Genomic DNA, 22,646 nt, shown 5'->3' on the forward strand with positions numbered 1-22,646 from the left:
GTGGGTTACGTAGGTGGTGCTTTAAAACCTGATGGAGCAGACAACCGGTGAAGTTAATGTGGTTTCATTTCCTGTGCTGAGTGAGCGTGTGACCCTCCTTAAAGATCTTTTGAAGCCGGGACTTTAATTTGAACTTTAAAAAATAAAAATCTAAATACAATCAAAGTTAAATTATAATCTTGAACTATTTTCTTTCTTTTTTCTTTCCTTTTTTTTATAAGTGAAGGGACCATTTATAATAAGGATATGAGTTGATCCTAGGCACTGAGGATGACAGTTAGTAGATTACTTGGGGCCAGAGTTGCACTATTTAATGCCACAAATTTGAGAAGAGGCGCCTCTGATCTCTGCTGATGGGGACGACAGCAGCTCACACAGTTTTTCAAAGAAGTCTTCTCCGTGGATCATCCACGAGAGGATTCTTCCTTGAAACGATTCCCACTGCTGAAAACGCGACAGCTCCGAGCGCTGTGAAGCCTTTACCAGACCTTTGTTGTGCTGTATTATGTGTCTAGAGCCAACCTGTAGATGCAGCTGAATGAATGAATCTTTAAGACCGGCCCTCGTTAGCTCACCATCACTGATAGCTGCCCCCTCAGCCAGGCTCGAGTGATGCTGACAAAGGAAAATTAAAACGCATGTTTTAAAAGAACAATCTTGTGATTGACATTTAGAAATAATCCCAGCGTTTGTCTCGTGTCCTGGATGGTGAGATCACGGTGTAGGACATCCTCCGGTTTTCCTGACGTCTCCCCCCTGCTGATGAGGATTATCTCAGTGGGCTGATGAACTGTCACCGAGGACAATATGGATAACTTGTGCATATATGAGTGAGATCAGTCAGCACAGTGGCTCTCCTGGAGGCTCTGAGACACTCCATCTTCAGTCGTGCGCACAGGCCGCTTCAAATGTTCTCGTTCCCACATTTCTTCCTTTCTGAGCGATCGACCCCCCGCGGAGCCTCTCGCTAAAGCAGCTTATGGTTTGCTGCTGCTGGAACAAAGTCCTGCCTCCTAACGTCCTCTAACTCTTGACTTCTGTGTGGGCTTTGCATGGCATGCATGATCCTGGTTTCTGGGTGTCTCTCCTGTGAGCTGACAGTGTGTGAGCAACAATGAAGCAGCTGAACGTCTCTTTCAGGCAGCTGAAGAAGCTGCTTTAATGAAGCCACCAGTAAAGAGTTACTGATTTATTATCATTATCATCAGGACCATCAGCCGTGTTTGATGAGCGGCTCTTTAAGAGGCTGACTGTGTGTTTCTGTGTTTTACTTCAACAGGATGTTTAACTGGGTGGTGAAAGTGGTTCCCCAGCCTCCTGATGCTGGGACAGACGATGCTGCCAAGACCCCTGATGCTGTACGACAGCACACACACACACACACACACACACACACACACACACACACACACACACTCATACAGAGTAATTAACAGTCTGTTTTCTTTCCTTGCAGCCAACCAAAAATAAAGCGGGTGAGGATTATCTGTAACCTTTTATTCTATTTCCACCTTTATCTTTATACGTGCACATGGATCTACAGCAAATGTCTTTAACTTCTCCTGCAGCTGCAGTGAAGACAGCTGCACTGAAAGATGCAGACGAGGTTTCAGAGGAAGGGTAAATGTTTTTGTCCATCAGCATCTTTGTGTCTCACGGCGTGCACAGTTGCTGACTTCTACCTGTCTGTGTGCGCATCCTTTACAGCCAAGCGCAGACTGGAGTATTGGGCTGGTTTTCTAATGGGTTCGTCAGCACGCTCCCACAGCCTGCGGGCAGCCCCCGACTCAGCAGAGCCAACTCTGAAGCCAAGGTAAGTCTGCAGATGACTGGAGTGAGTTTCTGTGAAGTCGTAGTCGTAGGAGATGATCTATAAAACACAGAATCTAAGCTGCTCGTCTCCCTTACGATGTGGAAATGTCCTGAGCACAGTTTAATAATATTTTATAAGGTACATCATCATTCAAGGCGTTTCTAACAGAGCACCTTTTTTCCAACACCAAATGTTCACACAGTTTGCCGGGGGCTCGTGTCCTAAGGAGCTGCTGTAAATGAGGCTAATGAACAGCTTTATTCCAGCGACACTAGCATGCATAAACTCACCACTGTGGCTCCTTCTCATGAAGAAATCCTCACGTGAAGCTATTTTATCAGCTGAGTTTGTGCAGCTTGTACAGTTATTAGTTCAAATTACTATAAGAAAGCAGAAGGACCTCCTCATGATCACCTCGCCAACCATGTGACTGATGAACCAACACACACGAGTGTGTCACAATCATTGCATTTGTTTTGTTGGTGTAAAGATGCACTTTTTCTGAGCTGTTTTATTTAAGGTTCATTTTATTTTCTATTCTTCTCTCTTTGTTTCTATATATTCAGTCCGGAGAAGATGGAGACAGGTACAGTATGACTGAACATGTGCTGAGTTTATAATGAACTCGCATGAAATCAAATGAAATCGTGCCTCCCTGTCAGGTCTGGAGTGATCACCTGGGTCACTCAGGGTCTGACCAAAGTGCTGCCTCAGCCTGACGACAAGTACAGAGAGACTGAGAAGGACTCGAAGGACGAGGAGCACACGGAGGTTAGAAAACAAAGCCAGAGAATATTTAACATTTAAAAAGTGTCAGTTTGTCCTATGAGCACATCGTCTCTGTGCAGCATGTTTGTCTTTAGGAAACGACAACACCAACACTAAACTTACTGAGTGTTTAATGGAGTTCAATGAACAGTTAAATCAGCCACACTGTGAAGCAGCGTGATGCTGTCCCACAGGCTTAAAAGACTAATCGCATATAAGGATCAAGGGTATAAAGGAAGTTGGGGGGGTATCCTGTTAAACACCTTCACTGCTATCTAAACCAGGGCACCAACACTGATAAACAAAACAACACCGACATCCTGCACCTGCCATCGTCTCTGTGTTACGGCTTCTTTTAATCTCTTTCTGTCTGCTGTTCCAGGTGTACGACGTAGCCACGATGCCAGGTACGTTCCACAATCATGCAAACACACTGCATGTATGTTTCTAAAATCACCCTTGATGATTATGCAGTGAGTTAATAACAAAATGCATGAATGAAATGTTTGTGGGGGGGTTTAAACTCAGATTTCGATCCACTTCCCCACATCCCTGTGGTGGAGATGGTGTCAGACGACGAGGACACAGAGAGTTTGGCCCCTCACTTTCCTCCCAAGTGAGTGTAAACCACCTCCTGCTCCACGTGCACACATGGCAGCCGTAGCGAGGAATAATCTGCACCGCGTTGTCTGAATTGCTCTCCAAACACTTACAGGCGTCCTAATATTAAATACACACTAATGACACAAATCACCGAGTTAAATATTCTGCAGACGTTCAGGAGGCCCCCTTGCACGCTCTGTTTCAGTGTGGTGACCTGGATAAAGCAGATAGTTCCTCAGCCGGTCATACTGCCCCCTGGTGCTGTGCCCGTGGAACCGTCAACCAAGTCCTCCTGCACCTCTCTGGATAAAAGTAAAGAAAGCCTGAAAATCCCAGTTTAACAGCCAGAAACTGTGACTTTGTTTGAGGATATATTTTTTGTAAAGTGCTTCATGTTGTCTGCTCCACAGTTCTGTCTCCGCCGCCTGAATCGCTCAGTGGAATCTCACTGGATACTGAAAGCAAGGCCTCTGGGTAAGTCTTGAATAACATCCACGTGGATGAAGCGGGACTTGAGAGTGCCTCCTTTTTAGCAAAGCAGCATTTTGGGGGTTGCTCGTGGTAGATGTGTTTGCACAGTGTGCGGCACACTCCTGACACTTGGGTTTCTGCTCCACAGTGTGGTGAACTGGTTTGTGTCAGGGCTGGGTCTGAAGATGCCGCAGCCTATTTCTCCATCCAAGGATGAAGCTACTGTAAGTTGTGGGGAACAAACAACAAAACCCTGACACCTGATTTTTCTTCTGCCATCTACTGATTTATGTGTCCCCTGTTTCAGACGGTACCTGAACTCATTCAGAAAGGTGAGTTTTTCCTGTCAGTACTTTTGGATCCTGAGCGCCACAGTTCACAGTTCAATCAGCTGGATTACTATTCTGTGTTTTCTAATTCTAGAGAAGAGCGTAGAGTTTGTAGAAAAGAACAGAACAGAGTGAACCCGTCTCATCACCAGTAAAGACTCTATTTTGATTTTGAACAGCTCCTCTGCATCAGTGTGACATTTGCAGACTCTTGCATGCATGCTTTCTGTTGAAGCAGCTTCTTGTTTTTTCCTTATAGTTAATGAAGAGGTGTTTTGGTCGGACGGTCGGAGCCTAACTCAGTCCCTCTTCTCCTTCTGTTTCAGGGGGGAAGGTGCTGCGAGCCCCTTAAACAGCAGGAGGAGACGACTGGGGGATGCTCTGACCCGCACAGATAGACCAATAGGCTCATTGAACTGTCAGCAGACAATAGGGACTATAGGCAGCTGTGAATGAACACACATGAACATAGTAATATCTTAAACTCACCTTACTGTACTCTGTGCAGTTTAATATGAATGTAAACTAAATATAACACAGAAAATGTGTTTTATCCTGTAATACTCACATTTCCTGTTTCATACTGGAGCTTTTAGAAGTCGCCGTTTGCTTGAAATTACTGTAGGCTGTGCACCCAAAATCATTTCAATGCTTTTTTCTCTTAAATGACTGTAACAGTGATGTCCAGTCATGGTTTGGAGATTACATTTGCAGCTCCAAAAACGGGCTGTGACATTACTGTAACGTTCCCTGCGTCAGGGTGCGTCGTATGTTCGTGTTGCCATTTCACTATACAAAACAGCAGCAAGAGACACTGTAACAATCCTGACGTACCTACCATAGAGTTACACACCTTTTTATCCTTGATATGATGATTAAATGGCAGCTATGTTCAGTTATTATTGTGTCTCTAAAGGACCTGCGTATTTAATTTTAGTCCTGTTTCTTCAGAATATTTTGTGTTTTTTTGCTTAAAGAAAGTTGAGCTCAGTTTGGTTCTTGGTCATGTTGCTGTATATTTAAAACTTAACATCAAGCAGAGCCTGCACGACTCAGTGTAAGACGAGCTGCAGCGTGAGGCTGGTTTGATCTGCGTATGTATCTGCTGTGTAGCCTTGAACTGTGAAATGTGGCCTGGGGGTGTGTTGTGATTTAAGAGAAGCACGCTTGTCATGCAAATGAATGTAGTAAACACTGTAATGGAAGCATGAAGTGAGAATAATAAAGGATCAGTGTGTGAACTGATTTTGTGGCGCTTTCATCAATAACACCGATAACTGAGAGGTCTTCGAATCCTAACAACAACAACATTTCCTACCACCAATGAAATCGCAGCTGACGATCCTCGCAGCCCAATAGAATTATAACAGGATTATACTAGTTAAGGTTAAATCCCCCAGTTTTACCAACCAAACAGTTCTCATGCTTATCGCCCTCTCACAGCATCAGCCAAACTCAAACCAGACATGGTGCTGGAAGACGTGGAGTCGGACAACGAGGGCCAGCACAAATGTGCAGATGCTCCCAAAGCTCAAGCTCCGTCCGCATCCCTGGTTCCACCATCACCTGCACCCCAGCAGCAACAGGAAGTGACACAACCCTCACAGTCGCTTTCAGTGGAGTCACAGAAATGCAGCGCCGCCCCTCCGGAGCCACAACCGTCAGAGAGTGCCACAAAAGTATCTCTGGAAGATGCAGAGACCCAGACAGGCCGCTGGACGCCGTTTATTGAAAACATCAAGAAGGAGGCCGAAGGGGTGGCGTTGGCTACCATGGAGGAGCGGTAAGGATGGCGGACAAATGAAGAGAAACAGCTGCGTCCCTTATCAGATACTGAATGTTTACATCCATCATTGTAGCACCTGGATGCTTTTTTAAAGATATTCTCTGCTGTCATATTTAACACCTTAAGACAATGAAAACAGCCAACAAAGAGAAATGAACCTGATTTAATGTGAGGCACGAGATTTTCTTTATCATCAAATGATATTTAGCTCACAGCACAAGCATTTTGTCCTGTTTTCCTTCAGTCTGCTTCAGGAGAGGGTGGAGATGACCCGGATGGCTGAAGAGGTTGCCAGGCAGACAGCTGAGATGGCCGTTAGACAGATGGCCAGTGAGGGACAGTCCATCAAGCTCTCGCTGGGGAGTCAAGAGCTCCTGGAGGAGCCTGAAGCCGAGTAAGACGGTGTACCCAGAGCAAAAGTTTGAACATATGCTCAGGTTAGCTTTGGCAGCGAGAGCCTGTTTGTGATTTGACGTGAGGCTCCATGTCCACTCTGACCAGGCTGCCGGTGCCGCTAGAAGAGGAGAGCGAGGTGGAGATCAGCAAAGCCCCAGAGTAAGAATTCAAATAAGAGCTTCCTGGTTGTTAACGTCGTTGTAGGACTTTGTCTGTGTCACCGTGCATATCATAGTAGTCTTGTGCTGTGCATAGCAGATGTGCATAAATGCTGATGTTGTTGCTGCTGTTCCCCCGATTGAGCCAGCAGCTTGTTGAAAAATAAGTAGCAATACAACAATATAATATACAGGTTACTTTAAGCTGCAGTCAGGACTTTATTAGGTTATTTGATAGGAAATAAAGGATGTTCTACTAATAAATACACATAGAATAGTGTGTAACTGCATCTTCCAGCAACGTCATGCATTTTCATAAACTTTATTACTTTCTATACCTTTGGGCAGTTTAATGTGTGGACGTCTGCAGGCCTGTGCTACCATCAGTTTCTAGCAAAGTGAATTTTATGTCCTTTTATTTATCCGCGTAAAAAGTGATCTTGACATTAAAAATGTGGTTTTTAAGGGAGTTTCAGTTTCAGCTTTCTTTGTCATATGCAAGTTAGCACAGGGTCAACATTGCAATGAAATGTGTCAAGCTCAACAACAAATCTCTCAGCAGTATAAAACAGTATAACAGACTATTATACATATAAATGTACACATGTTTAAATAAAGACATTCTGAGCACTAAACTAAACTTTACAGAGAGAAATAGAAAGTGACGGGTATTGAGGTGTGTGTGTGTGTGTGTGTGTGTGTGTGTGTGTGTGTGTGTGTGTGTGTGTGTGTGTGTGTGTGTGTGTGTGTGTGTGTGTCGGGGGGGCACGTAATTGCATGTAAGTGGCAGGAGTGAGCAGCAGTACAAGATGGGCAATAGAAGTAGTAACAAATCTACCATAACAGTTTATTATAACGCAGAACAGAGCGCAGACACGGTGACATGTAGCTCAACTCCTTTGTAAATCTTGTTGACTAAAGTCTGTTTATCAATACAAGCATCGATATTGGACATAAAGAAATAAATAATCACTCTCTGTTACGACACTAGCACGGTCATTTTGTTATCAGCAGGTCCAAATCCCGCGGGTTCTCGTTATGTGATCTTTGCATCACATCACTGTGTCGTAGCAACCACAGCTTCCCTTGGCAACAGCGGACCCTCTTACCTCCGCGCGCCCGCCTCGTTTCCTCCTCTCAGCTGTTGCCCCGGTAACCCCGCGCACCTGCTGCAGCTGCTCCGCGTCCCTGGATTAAAGATGGACGGACATATCGGAACAGAACCTTTTCCTCGTTGTTTTTCTCATATTCCTAAAACCACCTGATGCAGTTTATGCGTCTCAGCAGCCGAATTAACGCGTGTCGATGCTGGTGGACATTTTTCTGTCGGGACTAATAAAGGTAAACACAGCCTATTTAAAAAAACGTGACGGTAAAGCTTACAGAGTTTCTATTTATCATAACTAACGTTTTTCATGTGTAAACAGTAACTCGTGTACAGAGTGAGCTTTTCTGCTACAGGTGGTCACAAAGTCGGTAAATTTGTGCTCAAAGAGAGAAAACAGAAGCTGAAGTTTCTTCATCCACAACAAATATTTCTGATATCCAGTAAAAAGCGTGACGGCTTAAATGACTGTAACCTGGTTTATGTGTGTCACGTTGGAACCTGCTGAAATATAAAAATAAATAGCAGGAACCAACTCTGTCATAATTGAAGTCTATGAAATGTGATTTTGCTGTAATCTCATAACGTTAAAACAGAGGAGAACCTCTCCTAAACTTTACGATTAAATTGACTTCCACAATAAGCAGTTCACACACTCAGTTTACAGCCTATTAGGGTCCAAATCCTCATTTGCAGTATGTGTCCAGCTAACAATAACAGCACTGTAAGAATCTGCCAACACAACCAGCTGTGACCAGTGTTGGTCAAGTTACTTGAAAAAAGTAATCAGTAACTGATTACTGATTACTTCCCCAAAAAAGTAATCCCGTTACTTTACTGATTACTTATTTTCAAAAGTAATTAATTACTTAGTTACTTATTTACTTTTTAAAAACACGATTTACAACCTGAAGAGGTGATAGAGCGATAGATCTTTCAGCCCAATTCTACTTTTTCTACATAATCCATCATACAAAATGTAATCAAATGGAAAAGTCTCTTTTTAAAACTTGTTTTATTAGTTTTAATCTTTTAACTTTATGCATCAAGCAAAAATTTAATTATCTGCAACATTCTCTGACTGGAAGAAATTTGTTTAATATTTAAACCTATTTTCTGCACATTCCAGCTCATAAAATAAAATATTTTTTGTGTTTACACTCAGTCTTTCAAACAGATGCAAGTAAAACACAGCAGAAAATAAATAAAGTCAAAGACTCAGCGGTCCTGTTGCTCTATTTTCACCTGTAAAGCAGGAGTGGGGTAGGCGGAGGTTTACCCTGGTGCAGGTGTGCCGCGGTCAGTGGAAGAATCCGCGAGTTTCTCTGTGAGTTTCCCATTACGTCGTAGCTACTCGGTGCTTGTTGGAAGTTTAGGGGTTTTTCTCTGTAAAAAGAAGTTTTCTTCCCACGCACAGCGGACACTAATGTTTTTGTCACTTTTTATGGAATCAAACTCAAAGTAAGGTCAGTACTTCCACGCTTTAAACGCTGCACGCTCATACTCTCTCTGCACTCGATATATGATCCACTGTTGATCTGCACACAGCTGTTGTCACAAACGTCGCACTCGCTTACGTCACTGTCATGAGACATTCTCGCAAAAAATCACGGTTTTAGTAACGCAGTAACGCAGCGTTCCTACGGGAAAGTAACGGTAATCTACCGTTTTTGCAATAGTAATCCCTTACTTTACTGGTTACTTGAAAAAAGTAATCGGATTACAGTAACGAGTTACAAGTAACGCGTTACTGCCCATCTCTGGCTGTGACTTGGGTCACCATAAGAGGACAGCTGTGTTCCCTGTCGCTCCTGGGCCGCCCAACAACCCGTTCTCTTGTGTTGTTCTGCAGGAAGAACCAGGAGGAGCAGAAAGCTGAGACTGAGGAGCCCACCGTCAACGAGCCAGGTAGATGCAATTCAAATATATGTTAAAAATGTTTTTATCATTAAGAGGAGTTTCTCTCATTCAGCGTGACATCTTTAAGTAACGTCAACACTCTTCTGAACAGTATTTACAAATGCAGGACATTGTGCTGTGTGTATGATCATAGGTGTCAAACTCTGGCCCACGGGCCAAATTTGGCCCGCAGCCTAATTACATTTGCGAAGCCATACCAAATGACTATCAGAGCTGGCCTACTGGTATTATACAGCTAATGTATATATTGTTTAGTATTAAGCTTTGCTTGTTCCATATTCAGTTTTCCAGCAAAACCTGTTTGAGTCCATAAGAAAAGATTCATTCTTATATCTGGAGGAAGTTTTTTTTCATATTAACGTTAGCCCGCGACTTTGTTCCAGTTTTGAATTTTGGCCCACTGTGTATTTGAGTGTGACACCCCTGCTTATTGGATCTTAGAGCCGCAGGAAGAAGCCTCGACCTCACCGCCTCCGAGCAGTGAGCCAGTGGAGATTTCTGAGCCTAAGCCAGAACAAGCACTAGAAGCAGAAACCAAGAGCCCAGAAGCTCCTCCAGAAGCTGAGCCCATCACTGAGCAGCCGCAGAAAAACGAAGACGTCGGTCAAACTGCTAACGCTGACAAGGCTCCTGAAAAAGTAACGTTTGACATCCCGGGCCGTATCACTGCGTTACTCTTGACTCTGTCATGCTAAACTGCCCGACTGACTCAGTACAGCTAAAAAGATTTTTTTTTAGTTACTATCAAGAAATCGAATAATAATGTTCATCGGATAACTGGTTACTAGTTCCCAACTGTTGTGCGTGTGTTTTTGTAGGAGGAGGAAGCTACTGGGGATGACTGCGGTGGTATGTACCGTCTTCTTATTGTCTTTCAGGAAAGTCTCAGATTGCTTATCTGACTGTAACGCCAGTTCATCTCTTTGGACTTTAAATAGTCGATTCATTCACTGCTTGAGTGTGACTGCAGAGTTCATCTGGAGACCAGAAGTCTGATATTGTCATTCTTGACTGTCTGATTGCCAGCAGTGCCCTTCTCCTACTGTATCTGCCTGTCGCCCTCTCTCTGTAGCTCCAGTCAGCTGCGATGCATTTAAGAGCTGCCTGATGCGCATTCCCTTCACCTCCGAGTGCCTCGACAACATCAACGCATTCTTCAAAGAGAACGGCATCACTCCTCCCCAAATACCTTCGGTGCCTAAACTACCCACCCGGCTCTCTGACTTTACCAAGTACTTACCCACCCTACCCCCAGAGATACGCCAAGAGCTCTCCCAGATCAGACTCACACAAGTTCCCCGAAATATTGCCCAGACTTTCACCGAGCTTTTGCCCCAAAGCTCGGAAGTCTCAGTGGGCCCTAGTCTGTCCGGTATTTCCCAAAGCCTCTCGAACGTCCCGCAGAAGCTCTCCCGGTTTCCGAGCTTGGCGCAGCAGTATTTCACGAACATTCGGAACCACCTCAACAGCCTTATGCCTCAAGATGCCTAAGAAACAACAACAACAACAGCAAAAACAGAAACAAGACAACAGTCAGCACGATGTAGAACTGAGCCGGCTCGTGCGACACTCCCCTCTCCCTCCTCCTCATCATCCACAGCTGCGATCCCGATCCCCTTCTCCCTCCTCCCCTAACGGCAGCATCCTCGAGTTGCCCAACGTGCCATCCTATCCACGCCTGCCGCCCATCGTCAGCTCCCCTTCCAAGCAACCCAGACCCCTATCACATCAGCTGTCTGGTCTATCTAACCCAGCATTCTTCATCGAAGATGACTCAGACATCTCAGCAATAAGACCTGCAGGTGAATCCACATCAGTGTAGCGTTCACTGTCCTCTCACTCCCTGTACATCCTGAACTCAGTCATACTGCATGCGAGTAAACAGCCGTCTCGTCATATGTGACAGACTCTAAAATCAACCTGGCAGGTATCTGACACTAAATCAAATACGAACCATCAGTAAAGGATGCTTGAGTTCAGATGTTTAGCTCGAGAGTCTGTGCAGGGTAAAAAAGTAGCTCTTTGTGTTGTTGAAGTACATTTTTGTGTCTTTTTGTGTTGCTTTGTCGTTCCTCGAATAAGCTCACCTCTGACCCCGAGTTTGCTCAGATCATAGACGGGTAAGGTAAAGAGCCGCACGGAGCTAAGGTGTTCCAAAGGACTGAAATATACTGATGCCATCTATTTTCTTCATCACTTTGATGAAGTCTGTCAAATGACTGTTGACAGAAGTGTGCCAGTGAATCATGAGCCAGATTAACCAGATTGTTTGGCTTGCAAGATTAGTAAACTAGTCCTTCACTACCAGGGCGTCTATACATGGCCTAGTTCATGCGTGAATCCTCTTCATTAGCCCGCTGTAGGTCGCGACCTTTCTCCCAGCCTGCCCTGCTCCTGCTTATACTCGTGACCTGCTTTGTCTTTTGCTTTACTTGTTTTGTGTTTTGCAGTACTTTCAGTAGTTCGTGACGCTCACGTTGCAGCATCAGTTTTGCCTGTTTGCAGTGATGCGGTTGGCCTTGACTAAATGAAAATAAATGTCTGTTTCTCCAGAGAGCTCCAACATCAGCCTTCGCCCAGCTGTTAATGTAGAGGATGTTGACTCTGATCATGAGAGGGCAGGAGGAGCAAAAGGAGGAGGAGGAGGAGGGGAAGAACAAATCCCCCAAATCCTCACCCCACAGGACCCAAAGCTTACAACCCTCACTGTTCCTGTGACCCCTTCAGGTCGTCAAAGGTGAGCTAACAGGGGATTTATACTTTAAATCTATCCCATAGGTGCAAAGCCTACGGATGTAACTGCACGTCGCGTTGACGCAGTGAGCAGCTGGAGGGAGGTGTTTCCTTACAGCTATTACAATTGTTTCGGCAAAGCCGAAAAGCTTGAGGGACAATTTAATTTACCTAAAAAACTCTGAAACATTTCACGGCCACAACAACGAGTGACGAGCTGGGAAACTAAAGGGGCAACATTTTCCATTTTTCCATTATGGATGGCTCCGCATGTGAAACGCTGACCTCATAAACACCACCATCCACTGACATGGTTTACACGATTAACACTGCTCTACAAATTCACAGCAGAAGACTGAATCAGCAGTAAAACTGCATAAACATCCATATTTTTAATATGATCACTAACTAAAATAATTATGCTCTTAACTGACTGGCTTCTATAAAACTCGCTGTAAGATTTAATTAAACACTAAATATTTAACGATACGTTGTTAGATGTTATTTTTGTAAGATACACTAAACGATGAAGATAAGAAGCTGTCCTGCTGTCTTTCCCGTGTTGGGAAATCGTGGATGCCGCGTCCTCCTAAAGAGGAGAGCAGCTGTGCAGCTTGTAATCAGATGGTACGGGGGCAGATTAGTGCCCATAGCACGTCTGTGAGGGCACCGTTCATGCTGAACAATATCAATATTGTTGTTTTCTCTGTCTGTAAATGCAGCTTTGGTTGTATGTTATCAACAGACTAGTGTGTGTTACGTTTAACATTTTGCACTCACGTTTTGATCTCAGTTCATCTCAACTAAATATTTTTAACCCTTTTCTCTCTCCTTACGCTTTGCATCTACAGTAAAGGAGATAAAGAGTAAGGATCCTGTTTGAATTGTCTCCTGGGGCTTTTGTGCACGCTCTTCCAACAGTGACCACTTCCACCATGACACTATAGATGTATTTGTGTAGCATATATGCAATCCTGCCATTATATCTCATAACACAGAAATAAGAAGTAGACTCACTGGGATACATGATCTGGGTGCGAGCTTCTCTTTGTCATGTGAAGCATTTTCATCCAAATATTTGTAGCAGCAAAAACAGAAATGCAGTTGTTTCATCATAAAAGGCGTTTGCTGTCAGAATTGTCACATATGTCTTTCATTGTTACATTTTCCATTTTGGAGTGAAATGCTTCACACTTCCTACAGTCTGTTATGCTTTCTGTGATTCATCCTACTGCCCCCTACTGTCCATCTTATTGCTCTGCAGTCTTTCCAGAGTCACTGCTGCTGCTTTTGTCTGTATTTTAGTGTCCTGCAGAACAATGTGTGTGCACTCAGAAACATATCCTATCCTTTCTGCACGTAAAAACTCTGAAAGCTGCCAAAAAGATTACGCACACAAGGAAACGGGCACGTACAGTTTATGCAGAACACAGAAAACAGTTTGTTTTATGAGTGGTTTGGAAAGAGCGCTTCCTGTTTTGTGTTGCTGTGTCTTGTGATGTTCTGTTGTAAACTGTGATGGCACTGTTTCTACTTTTGCACGGCTTTGTGCTTTTGGTTGTTTTCATAACGTAGCAAAAGTCAATAAACAAATGCATCACAATCCTGCTTCATCACTGTGTCACCTGCTGGTCACATTACTGTGAGTGATTTAGACTTCCTTATCTGTGTCCTGGATTAACTCCGTGTTTTTCCCTGCTTGAAACGCCGTTCTTCTGTTTGACAGTAGTGGAAGGAATCGCAGGAGCGTCTGGACAAAGATGTAAGATATCCGATCCTTACTGGTGTCCTGCTGCTTTTTCATCCACTTTCTAATATTTTATCCGTGCACTTTCCCATCTGAGTCCTTGCTCACTTATTTATTCAGTCATCATTTCTATTTTCACAGTCATTGACATGGATAGCTGCATGTAGCTTTTCCATAATCTGCAGTGATGTTAGGCTTTCCTGTGTGAAATAAAGAGAATAATGTGACTAAGGCAGCACAGTCTCAAAGTTGCCCCGTCTGCCTGACTTTGACAGCAGGAGGCTTCATTCTGAAAGCGAGGATGACGATGAAGAGGCAAGCATCCCCGTGAGAGCCTGGCCCAGCCAGTCCAGCCTGCACAGCACAGATGACGTGTGAGCGTGCACACACCAAGATAAATAAGTGACATTTACAATAAGAAAAATCGGCATCATCTAAATAAATTGATGTCTCCGTGTCCAAGTCTGAAAGAACGTCCAGCATCTTCTGCCAGTCAGACCAGCACGGTGGTCAACGAGAGGCTTCAGGAGCTCGTCAGGATGTTTAAGGAGAGAACGGAGAAGGCCAAGGAGAAACTCATCGACCCAGACAGCTCGGATGAAGACAGCATTATCACCTGTGAGTCTCGCACACAAACTGAACTGACACACGTTCGAGAAACAAAAGAAGTCAAAAAGATTTGCCGGTACATTTCAGTGTATGTGGATAGTAGCATGTGTGTGTGGATGTTACGGTGCACTTCACTTCCAGGTACGAAGATCTCGAGCCTTGCACAGCCACGAAAGCTGCCACTCAAACACAAGACTGATAAAATTACATAAAACTGCCCAGTGACTGTCACACACAGGTGAGCAGCTTCTGCCACCCACTCCTCAGCCACCCACAGAGTTTTACCCACAGTGTCCCTCATTCATCCCACTATGTAGTTAAGCCCTTCCCAAAGTAGCTTCCTGTAGGTCACAGTCTTAAAGACAAACAGATAAATCAGTGCTTTGTTTTTAGCGAGGGGGTTTGTTTTACAGAGAAATGTCAGTGTATAAAGATTTGTGACCCCAGGAAGCTGCTAAAATGTTGCAGCCAATGGGATCCTAATAAAACCAAACTAAGGTCTGTGTGCACACGTGTGCCACAAACACCTCTGACAACAGGCTGATCGCATTTTTCTCTTTTGTTGTCACGACAGCTTCTAGTTACATTTAGCATCTGTTATTGTAGCACCCAGTGAGAAGCTGGTCAGAGCTAACCCTTTGTGTCACTTTTACCTGTGCTAAAGTCCAACATGTCATCTGTGGCACCCTGTAAACAGCTGTAGAGTCCTGTGGTCTGCTTACAGGTGGATAAACCTTTAACACTTTATTTGTTCCAGTATTTATATAAATGTCTACCAAATGCTAAGAAGGTAATAAAGCTTTGCTGAATCCTGTCTTGAAGGCACTGTTTTCTTTCTTTTTGGCTCTTCCTTCCTCCAGCTCCTCCTCAGCCTCCAGCTCCTCAGCCTGCTCCTGGAGCTCAGCCGCCAGATGAGAACGAGACGCAAGCAGGTCCGTCCGGAGGAGGAGGAGTAGAGAGCGGAACGGAGGAGGAGCAGCCTGGCCGTTGCTGCAAGGTGAAAACACCTCGGTGGATACGAGCCTGTGTGCGATTCCGCTTCCCCGCCAGCATCGACCCTTTCACCAGTGAGAACCCAGCGAATGCGTCACCCTCTACCGCCTTCAGTGTTGTGCTGGACAGTTACTGGAATCATACCTCACACACACCCACAGGCTAAGCCACACAAATCGGACCAGATATTTCTGAGAAACAACCCCACACGCATTTATCAAGTGCTTTGATTCTTATCTTTAAAGGAAAAGAACACGAGAAACATGACATCATGTGAGGTTTGGGAAAAGGTCAAACGACTGCATTGTCCTGTTTTTACAGAAACCCGTGTTCCAATCATTTACTTTTCTTTGTGAGACTTTATCTTTTCTTATTCTTTTGCATGTTTTCTTTAATAGCACTTGGATCTTGCATGGTGGTAGCTGATGCTTTCTTAGTTACCGATCCAGTCTCTCCTGGTCTACACTCTGCACCTCTGTGAACTGTCCACTCACTTAATTCCCTGATTTCTTCCTCTTGTCAGACCTGATGTACGTGCTCTGGATGTTTTTGGTGTCTCTGGCCTGGAACTGGAACGTGTGGTTCATCCCGGTGCGCTGGGCCTTCCCCTACCAAACCCCGGACAACATTCACTACTGGCTGTTAACCGACTACCTGTGTGACCTCATTTACATCCTGGACATCGCTGTTTTTCAGCCGCGCCTGCAGTTTGTGCGTGGAGGGGACATAGTGGTGAGTGGGTCAAAGGAGTAATGTGGACACTTGTTGTAGTTTAAGAGTATAATTGTGCACATTTTGCTTTTGTTACAGTGTGACCAAAAGGAGATGAGAAAGAATTACATGAAAACCAAACGTTTTAAGGTAAAACATTAAGAAAGTGAGGTACATGTCAAAGGTTGTGTTTTCTTTGCATTTAAAGGGTAGAATCAGTCATTAAAGTGAGATCCTGTCGTCTCACTTTCAGTTTGATGTGGCCAGCCTTGTTCCCCTTGAGCTCTTCTATTTTAAAACTGGCATCAACCCTCTGCTCCGCTTACCACGGCTGCTGAAGGTGAAACCCTGACACCACACACCGAACGTCTCCTCCAACAATCTCACTGCTCGCTCATTTCCTGGGCTCCACATCACCTTTAGTTTTAGGAATCAGTCATTTACAGTTTCGTCACAGTTTCAAATACTAAGCTCTACAAATATGTTCCTTCCATATCTGCAGATCAAGTCCTTCTTTGAGTTCAATGATCGTCTAGAGGCCATCTTGACCAAAGCCTATATCTACAGGTCAGCGTCACACTGCATTGGTCGTGTCCTGATATGTTAGCACTCGAGTGGCAGGAAAAATTGTGACTGCATTGTCCTCATTTCCTTTTTGAAATAAAGTTTTAAGAGACATACAAAGCTACCGAGTCACAGAACCAATCTGCTGTTAGATATGCATTTCATGTATTTTCCTGTGTTTTCCGTCTCTTAGGGTGATTCGTACCACCACCTATCTTCTTTACTGTCTGCACTTTAATGCCTGTCTCTACTACTGGATCTCTGACTTCATAGGACTGGGACTGACTGAGTGGGTGTACGATGGCGAGGGTAACAGGTTGGTGGGCTGTTTTTAGTAGCGGCCATGTGTCTTTTAACCAAATGACTGCTTTGAAGATAAGAACAGAGTGTTTCTCTTCTCAGTTACATTCGCTGTTACTACTTCGCAGTGAAGACCCTGATTACCATTGGGGGTCTGCCAGATCCCACCACCCTGTCTGAGATCATCTTCCAACTCATCAACTACTTTATCGGAGTCTTTGCTTTCTCAATCATGATTGGACAGGTAGGCGCACACGTGCGCCTCATGTACAGTGCCATGAAAAAGTCTTTGCCCACCTTCCTGATTTCTTTTTCAAATATTTTTCTCACACTTAAATGTTTCAGGTCATCAAACAGATTTTAATTTTACACAACGATAACCTGAGTAAGTATAAAATAGTTTTTAAATGATGAAAACAAAGCCAACATCTACCTGCACCTGTGTGAAAAAGTATTTGACCCTTGGTTAAATGATGAATTAACTGCGACTGACAGTTGAGTTCAGTTTCACTAACCGCACCCAGGCCGACACTGGAACGTGTCTGACAAAGCGAAGTCCGCTAACAGAAAGCAGCTCATCACTGCACGATGTAAACAAACATGAAGAAAGTCATCGGCACCTGTCAGTCTGGAAAGAGTTACAGTGCATTTCTAAGGCTTTGGGACTCCAGCGTTAAAGAGCCTGGAACTATGGTGTGTTATGGCCCTGGCCATATTTTGGATCACGTTGGCTGGATTTTGTTCTGTGTGTCCTGTGCCTTTAAGAGTCTCTGCAGGTCCTTCCTGATTGGAGAGCTGGCAGCTGCTGATTGGTTCCATCATCAAGTGGCTGTTTTAAAAACTCTCTCCAGCAGTTGTTCCCCCTGACAGCAGCAGAGCCGTCCTCCGCCTCCAAACCTTTATCTGTGATAAACTTCTGTGTGTGACTTCAGAGAATTGCTAAGTTTTGTATACAGTGTGTAGATGCTTTCACTTATAAAGAGGCTCTGAAGCAGAAGGCGTGGACTGCCTTCCTTCTCTTGTTTATTCAGTTAGGGAGTTAGCAGTAGCGCTTGCCTTGTGTTTGCTAGCACCTCCGTTTTTGGAATAGCTTGTTCTGTTTGTTATTTTGGCCTTTGTTCACCCCGGAGTTAAAGCTTTTGGTTTTTGGTAGCAATAAAACCACCTTAACTTGTAAATTGGCTTCTGGATATGGCTTTGGTATGGAAGCCCGTTTCCGCCACTAAATAAAAACAAAAAAGCTAGTATCCATAACTCGAAATTTCGAGAAAGTAACTCAAAATTAAGAGAAAATAACTCGAAATTTTGAGTTATGGATCCTTTTTTTTTTTTTTTTTTTTTTTTAGTGGCGGAAACGGGCTTCCATACTTTGGGGACCGGGCCGGGGTCACTCTCCTTTTAACCCTTATGTTGCGCTCCTGTACTCCTAGACCAGGACGTAACGGGTGAAGCTTCCAAAGGAGTGAAAAAAAGTCTGGATGATTGTCAAGACTTTGGGGAAATATTGTGTGGACGGGTGTAAGACTAACACAGAGCATCATACAAACGGTCCACAGTGGTGGTGGTAGCGTGATGGTCTGGGCTGCTCTCATGATCTGAAACATTTAAATGTGACAAATATCGAAATAGAAATCAGAAAGGGGGCAAACGTGTGTAACATTAAAAGCTTGTGATTGTTTCGGGACACTAATAATCCTCATTTTGCTCATTTGTCTGTCAGATGCGCGATGTTGTCGGTGCAGCTACAGCAAGTCAAACCTACTACCGCAGCTGCATGGACAGCACTATTAAATACATGTCCTCCTACCGCATCCCGAGAGACGTCCAGAACCGGGTCAAAACCTGGTATAACTATACCTGGCAATCACAAGGCATGCTGGGTGAGGAGGACGTGATATATTTGCATTCATCTTACGCATGCAATGTTTCAGTCACACCTGACCCTTTGCTTCTTCCTTTACCGTCCAGACGAGCAGGAGCTGCTGAATCAGCTGCCAGATAAAATGCGTCTGGACATAGCGATAGATGTCAGCTACTCCATTGTGAGCAAAGTCCCTCTTTTTCAGGTAGGAATTAGAAATACAAAATGTAGAACATACTGGTAGGCTTCACTTAATCTCCCTTTTTAAAATACTTTTATGCATCTGGAGAAGTGACGCCAGGTTGTTTTATTTTGGCTCTCCCTCCTGACCAGGGTTGTGACAGACAGATGATTTTCGACATGCTAAAAAGCCTGCGCTCTGTCGTCTACCTCCCGGGGGATTATGTCTGCAAAAAGGTACATGTGCTTATTTCTCCATGTTCTGGTGTATGAATCATGTCAAATATTTTCAGCTTGATGTTTTTTGCTTGATCTCTGTCTAATCACCTGGCTCGGGTATTTCACTTGTCTAAGGGCGAGGTGGGTCGGGAGATGTATATCATAAAGGCTGGAGAGGTGCAGGTGGTTGGAGGCCCAGATGGGAAGACTGTATTTGTCACTCTTAGAGCAGGATCAGTCTTTGGAGAAATCAGGTAAAGACGTGGCGCACAATTAAGAGTAAAAGTTTTCAAACAGAGTTACAGTGTTTTCACACATGCAGACAAGCACAGAGCCAAAAACTGTGATGGTCACACTCCAAGGTCCCAGAACCATTTTATACATCAAATCAAACAGTTACACTTATAGAGAAATTCCTCTTTCCTAAATGTAAAAATGCACCTTTCTTTTAAATAATGCTGTTTTTAACCACAGTGCTCTTTGTTTGGTAGCTTGCTTGCAGTCGGCGGTGGTAACAGGCGCACAGCCAATGTGATTGCTCATGGCTTTGCCAATCTATTCATCCTGGACAAAAAAGACCTGAATGAGATCCTGGTCCACTATCCAGAGTCCAAGAAACTGCTGCGCAAGAAAGCCAGGTTGAATATGAATAGAAATAATATTTGTCCTGTATCTGTACTGTATGATTTCCCCTCACTGCCAGCTCATCAAACGCTCCGGTGCTGTCGGCCACCCATCATCAGTTCAAGTAGCTATCAATCCAAAAGCACTTTAAAACACCCAGCACAGGACCAAAGTGCTGTACAGAAAATCAGTTAAAAACAAAAGAATAACAGAAAACAGCAAAAATTAATAAATATATACAACACATAATACATAAAAATTAAAACAGCCCTATATTAAAAGAAAACAAGCAAGAAAACAACATCTTAGCTCAGAGAGATAAGATGGGGCAAGGCCATGGAGAGGTTTAAAAGAATTTTATTACAGTAATCCAGCCGACCGCTAACAGAGGCGTGGATCACTGTCTCAAAGTGCTGCTGTGAAAGAACTGGCTTTATGTTAGCCAGCTGCCTCAGCTGAAAGAAGCTAGATTTTACCACTGCCTTAATCTGACTGTCAGACTTCAGATCACAGTCCACTTTGACCCCCAGGTTTGTGACAGCTGGTTTAACACACTGGGCTGTGTGGAATCTGCCTTTTTTCTTTAGAGGGACATAGATCTGACAGTCATCAGCATACAAGTGGAAAGCAATGCTGTGCTTTCTCAGTACAGAACCAAGAGGAAACAGATATAAAGAAAAGAGGAGGGGGCCTAGAACTGAGCCCTGTGGGACACCACACAAGAGGGGAGGACGACACAGAAAGTTCACCACTCCAGTGCTGTGCCCCTAATGCCCACCCAGTGCTCCAAAGGAGAGAGTAAAAGGATCCACTGTATCAAACGCAGCACAGTCCCAGCATCGGTAGCTAAAAATATGTCATTGAAAACCTTTAAAAGGGCTGATTCAGTGTTATGAAAGGGTTTAAAACCAGATTGGAAAACCGCTAAAACATTTTGCTTTCCCAAGAAGGTATGACTATGCAGGGCAGCTCGAGTTCCCCCTTTTTTCTGCTTACAGTTGTCGTTAGCCGGATTATCCTTGTCTCAAACACAGGAAGATGCTTAACAAAGGAAAGAAACCTGAACCTAAAGAAGAGGCTAAGGAACCCCCTCTGGTACCAGCAGCTCCTGTCAGGGCAGAGACGCCCAAACTGTTGAAAGCAGCTCTTGAGATGACGGAGAGATCGTCGGGACTTAAAGGCGCTTTGGCAAAAGTCAAAGAGAAGACGAACAAGTCCAGCATCTCCTTACAGGTAAACATGCTCAAACCCTGAGCTAACCCAGCAAATCATCTACTTTGAATAGAAGATTTATTTACTCTCCTCTTCCCTTCCCAGCCGTCCATCTCCTCCCCCCTCCCACCTCCATCCCCCGCCTCCAGCTTGGAACCTGACAGGGAAGTGGACACGCCATCACCCATGTCTGCCGGCTCTCCGACATTTCGCTCTGCTTCCCGGTGTCGGTACTCTGCGATGCCTCAGTCACCCTCTGAGTGCCACAGCGACACAGTCACGAAGGAGCCAATCAGTGATGATGAAGGAAACGGGAAGAGGAAAGAAAAAAAGTCGTGATTACTTTCTATTTATTTAAATGTATTTTCAATTGTATAGCGCCAAATCCCAATAGCTGCTGCCTCAAGGCGCTTTAGGGGAAAGACTCGATGATATTAGAGAGAAAACCTCAGTAATCAGATTCCCCCCCTATGAGCAAGAACTTGGCGACAGTGGGAAGGAAAAACTCCCCTTTAACAGGAAGAAACTCAGGGAGGGTCTCAATAGTTTGAATGATCGTTAAATAATAATATCTATAATTATAGCCTAATGCATTTAACACATTGTACTAGTTAAGTTTTATAGCTCATGTAATGTAACAGGAAACTGTCAGTGCCACGATTTCTGGCCCATTTTCATCGTCTGCACTGAGTTTATGTGAGTAAATTCATTGTAGCTACGATGAGTAAATTCTGCAGGATTGAACTTGTTGTCTTTCTGTGAAACAGGAAAGGAGAAAATGTTTTTGCTGTTGTTGTTTGCTGAATGTTTACGGATTCTTTTTGTAAACTTGAAAGATGCCTTACATGTCTGACTCTGTTGTGTTGGTGTAAGTTTTGTTTTGAACAAAGATACTGGGTAAGGTTGTAGCAACATCTCCTAACTTCAGCATATTTTACACATTGATACATGATACATGTGTAATTGTAAAGCAAACAGTTTATTACTATGTACTAAGAACCAGCCTACTGATGGAATTAACCTCACTACGGTCGATCTTTTTATGTTTTCTTTTGTTTTGTACAATAATGTAAATATATCTGTTTTTGTATTTATTTAGCTCTCACAGTTTAATTTTAAGTCACTGTGCTGGTTGTGTTGTCACAAGACTGCAATAACTGTAGAAATGCAAAATGCTTCACTTGTGCTGTAAATGCTTAATATAATCGCACAGCAGTACTTTTGTATAGATGTGCTAACTGTAGCCACAAGCCAGCGATCCGTACTGCCAGACCATAGAAAGGAATCATCGACAAAGGCCTGTTTTTTCGAGTAAATTTTATTGAAATAAATGAGTTTTCGTCATATTTTAGCATCTGTTCTTGTCTTTGACTTGTCATAAAGGTAAAAAGAAAAAAAGACCGAAACTAAACAGGAAACAACAGGACGTGAAACCAGTTAGTTCTGGTGGTTGAAACACTAACCACAGACCAGGATCTGGTTCTTGGTTCAAATCAAGAACAAATTTGACATTTTTACTTGCTGGTGTTTGTTCCAACATATTT

General features: G+C 43.9%; 1 protein-coding gene across 1 annotated transcript in view; it reads left to right on the forward strand.

Annotated features, from left to right (window-relative positions):
- Positions 1-22,448, forward strand: part of LOC101464383 (uncharacterized) — a 23,242-nt gene extending 794 nt beyond the window's left edge. Inside the window, 38 exon segments of the mRNA XM_076887027.1 lie at positions 1,280-1,358; positions 1,544-1,620; positions 1,708-1,813; positions 2,380-2,399; positions 2,476-2,584; positions 2,964-2,988; positions 3,110-3,197; positions 3,390-3,496; positions 3,571-3,658; positions 3,804-3,879; positions 3,963-3,987; positions 5,428-5,767; positions 6,015-6,164; positions 6,272-6,325; positions 9,282-9,337; positions 9,791-9,987; positions 10,168-10,198; positions 10,422-10,831; positions 10,833-11,151; positions 11,903-12,086; positions 12,934-12,948; positions 13,809-13,844; positions 14,105-14,203; positions 14,293-14,579; positions 15,299-15,505; positions 15,955-16,163; positions 16,242-16,292; positions 16,396-16,482; positions 16,645-16,709; positions 16,900-17,022; positions 17,109-17,250; positions 18,727-18,886; positions 18,975-19,072; positions 19,201-19,284; positions 19,402-19,520; positions 19,758-19,904; positions 20,925-21,123; positions 21,208-22,448. Coding sequence (XP_076743142.1) covers positions 1,281-1,358; positions 1,544-1,620; positions 1,708-1,813; positions 2,380-2,399; positions 2,476-2,584; positions 2,964-2,988; positions 3,110-3,197; positions 3,390-3,496; positions 3,571-3,658; positions 3,804-3,879; positions 3,963-3,987; positions 5,428-5,767; positions 6,015-6,164; positions 6,272-6,325; positions 9,282-9,337; positions 9,791-9,987; positions 10,168-10,198; positions 10,422-10,831; positions 10,833-11,151; positions 11,903-12,086; positions 12,934-12,948; positions 13,809-13,844; positions 14,105-14,203; positions 14,293-14,579; positions 15,299-15,505; positions 15,955-16,163; positions 16,242-16,292; positions 16,396-16,482; positions 16,645-16,709; positions 16,900-17,022; positions 17,109-17,250; positions 18,727-18,886; positions 18,975-19,072; positions 19,201-19,284; positions 19,402-19,520; positions 19,758-19,904; positions 20,925-21,123; positions 21,208-21,441 — 4,902 coding nt within the window. The 5' untranslated portion in view covers position 1,280 and the 3' untranslated portion in view covers positions 21,442-22,448.
- Positions 22,449-22,646: the final 198 nt, after the last annotated feature.

Source organism: Maylandia zebra, linkage group LG7 (assembly GCF_041146795.1).
Source record: "Maylandia zebra isolate NMK-2024a linkage group LG7, Mzebra_GT3a, whole genome shotgun sequence".
NCBI lineage: Eukaryota > Metazoa > Chordata > Actinopteri > Cichliformes > Cichlidae > Maylandia > Maylandia zebra.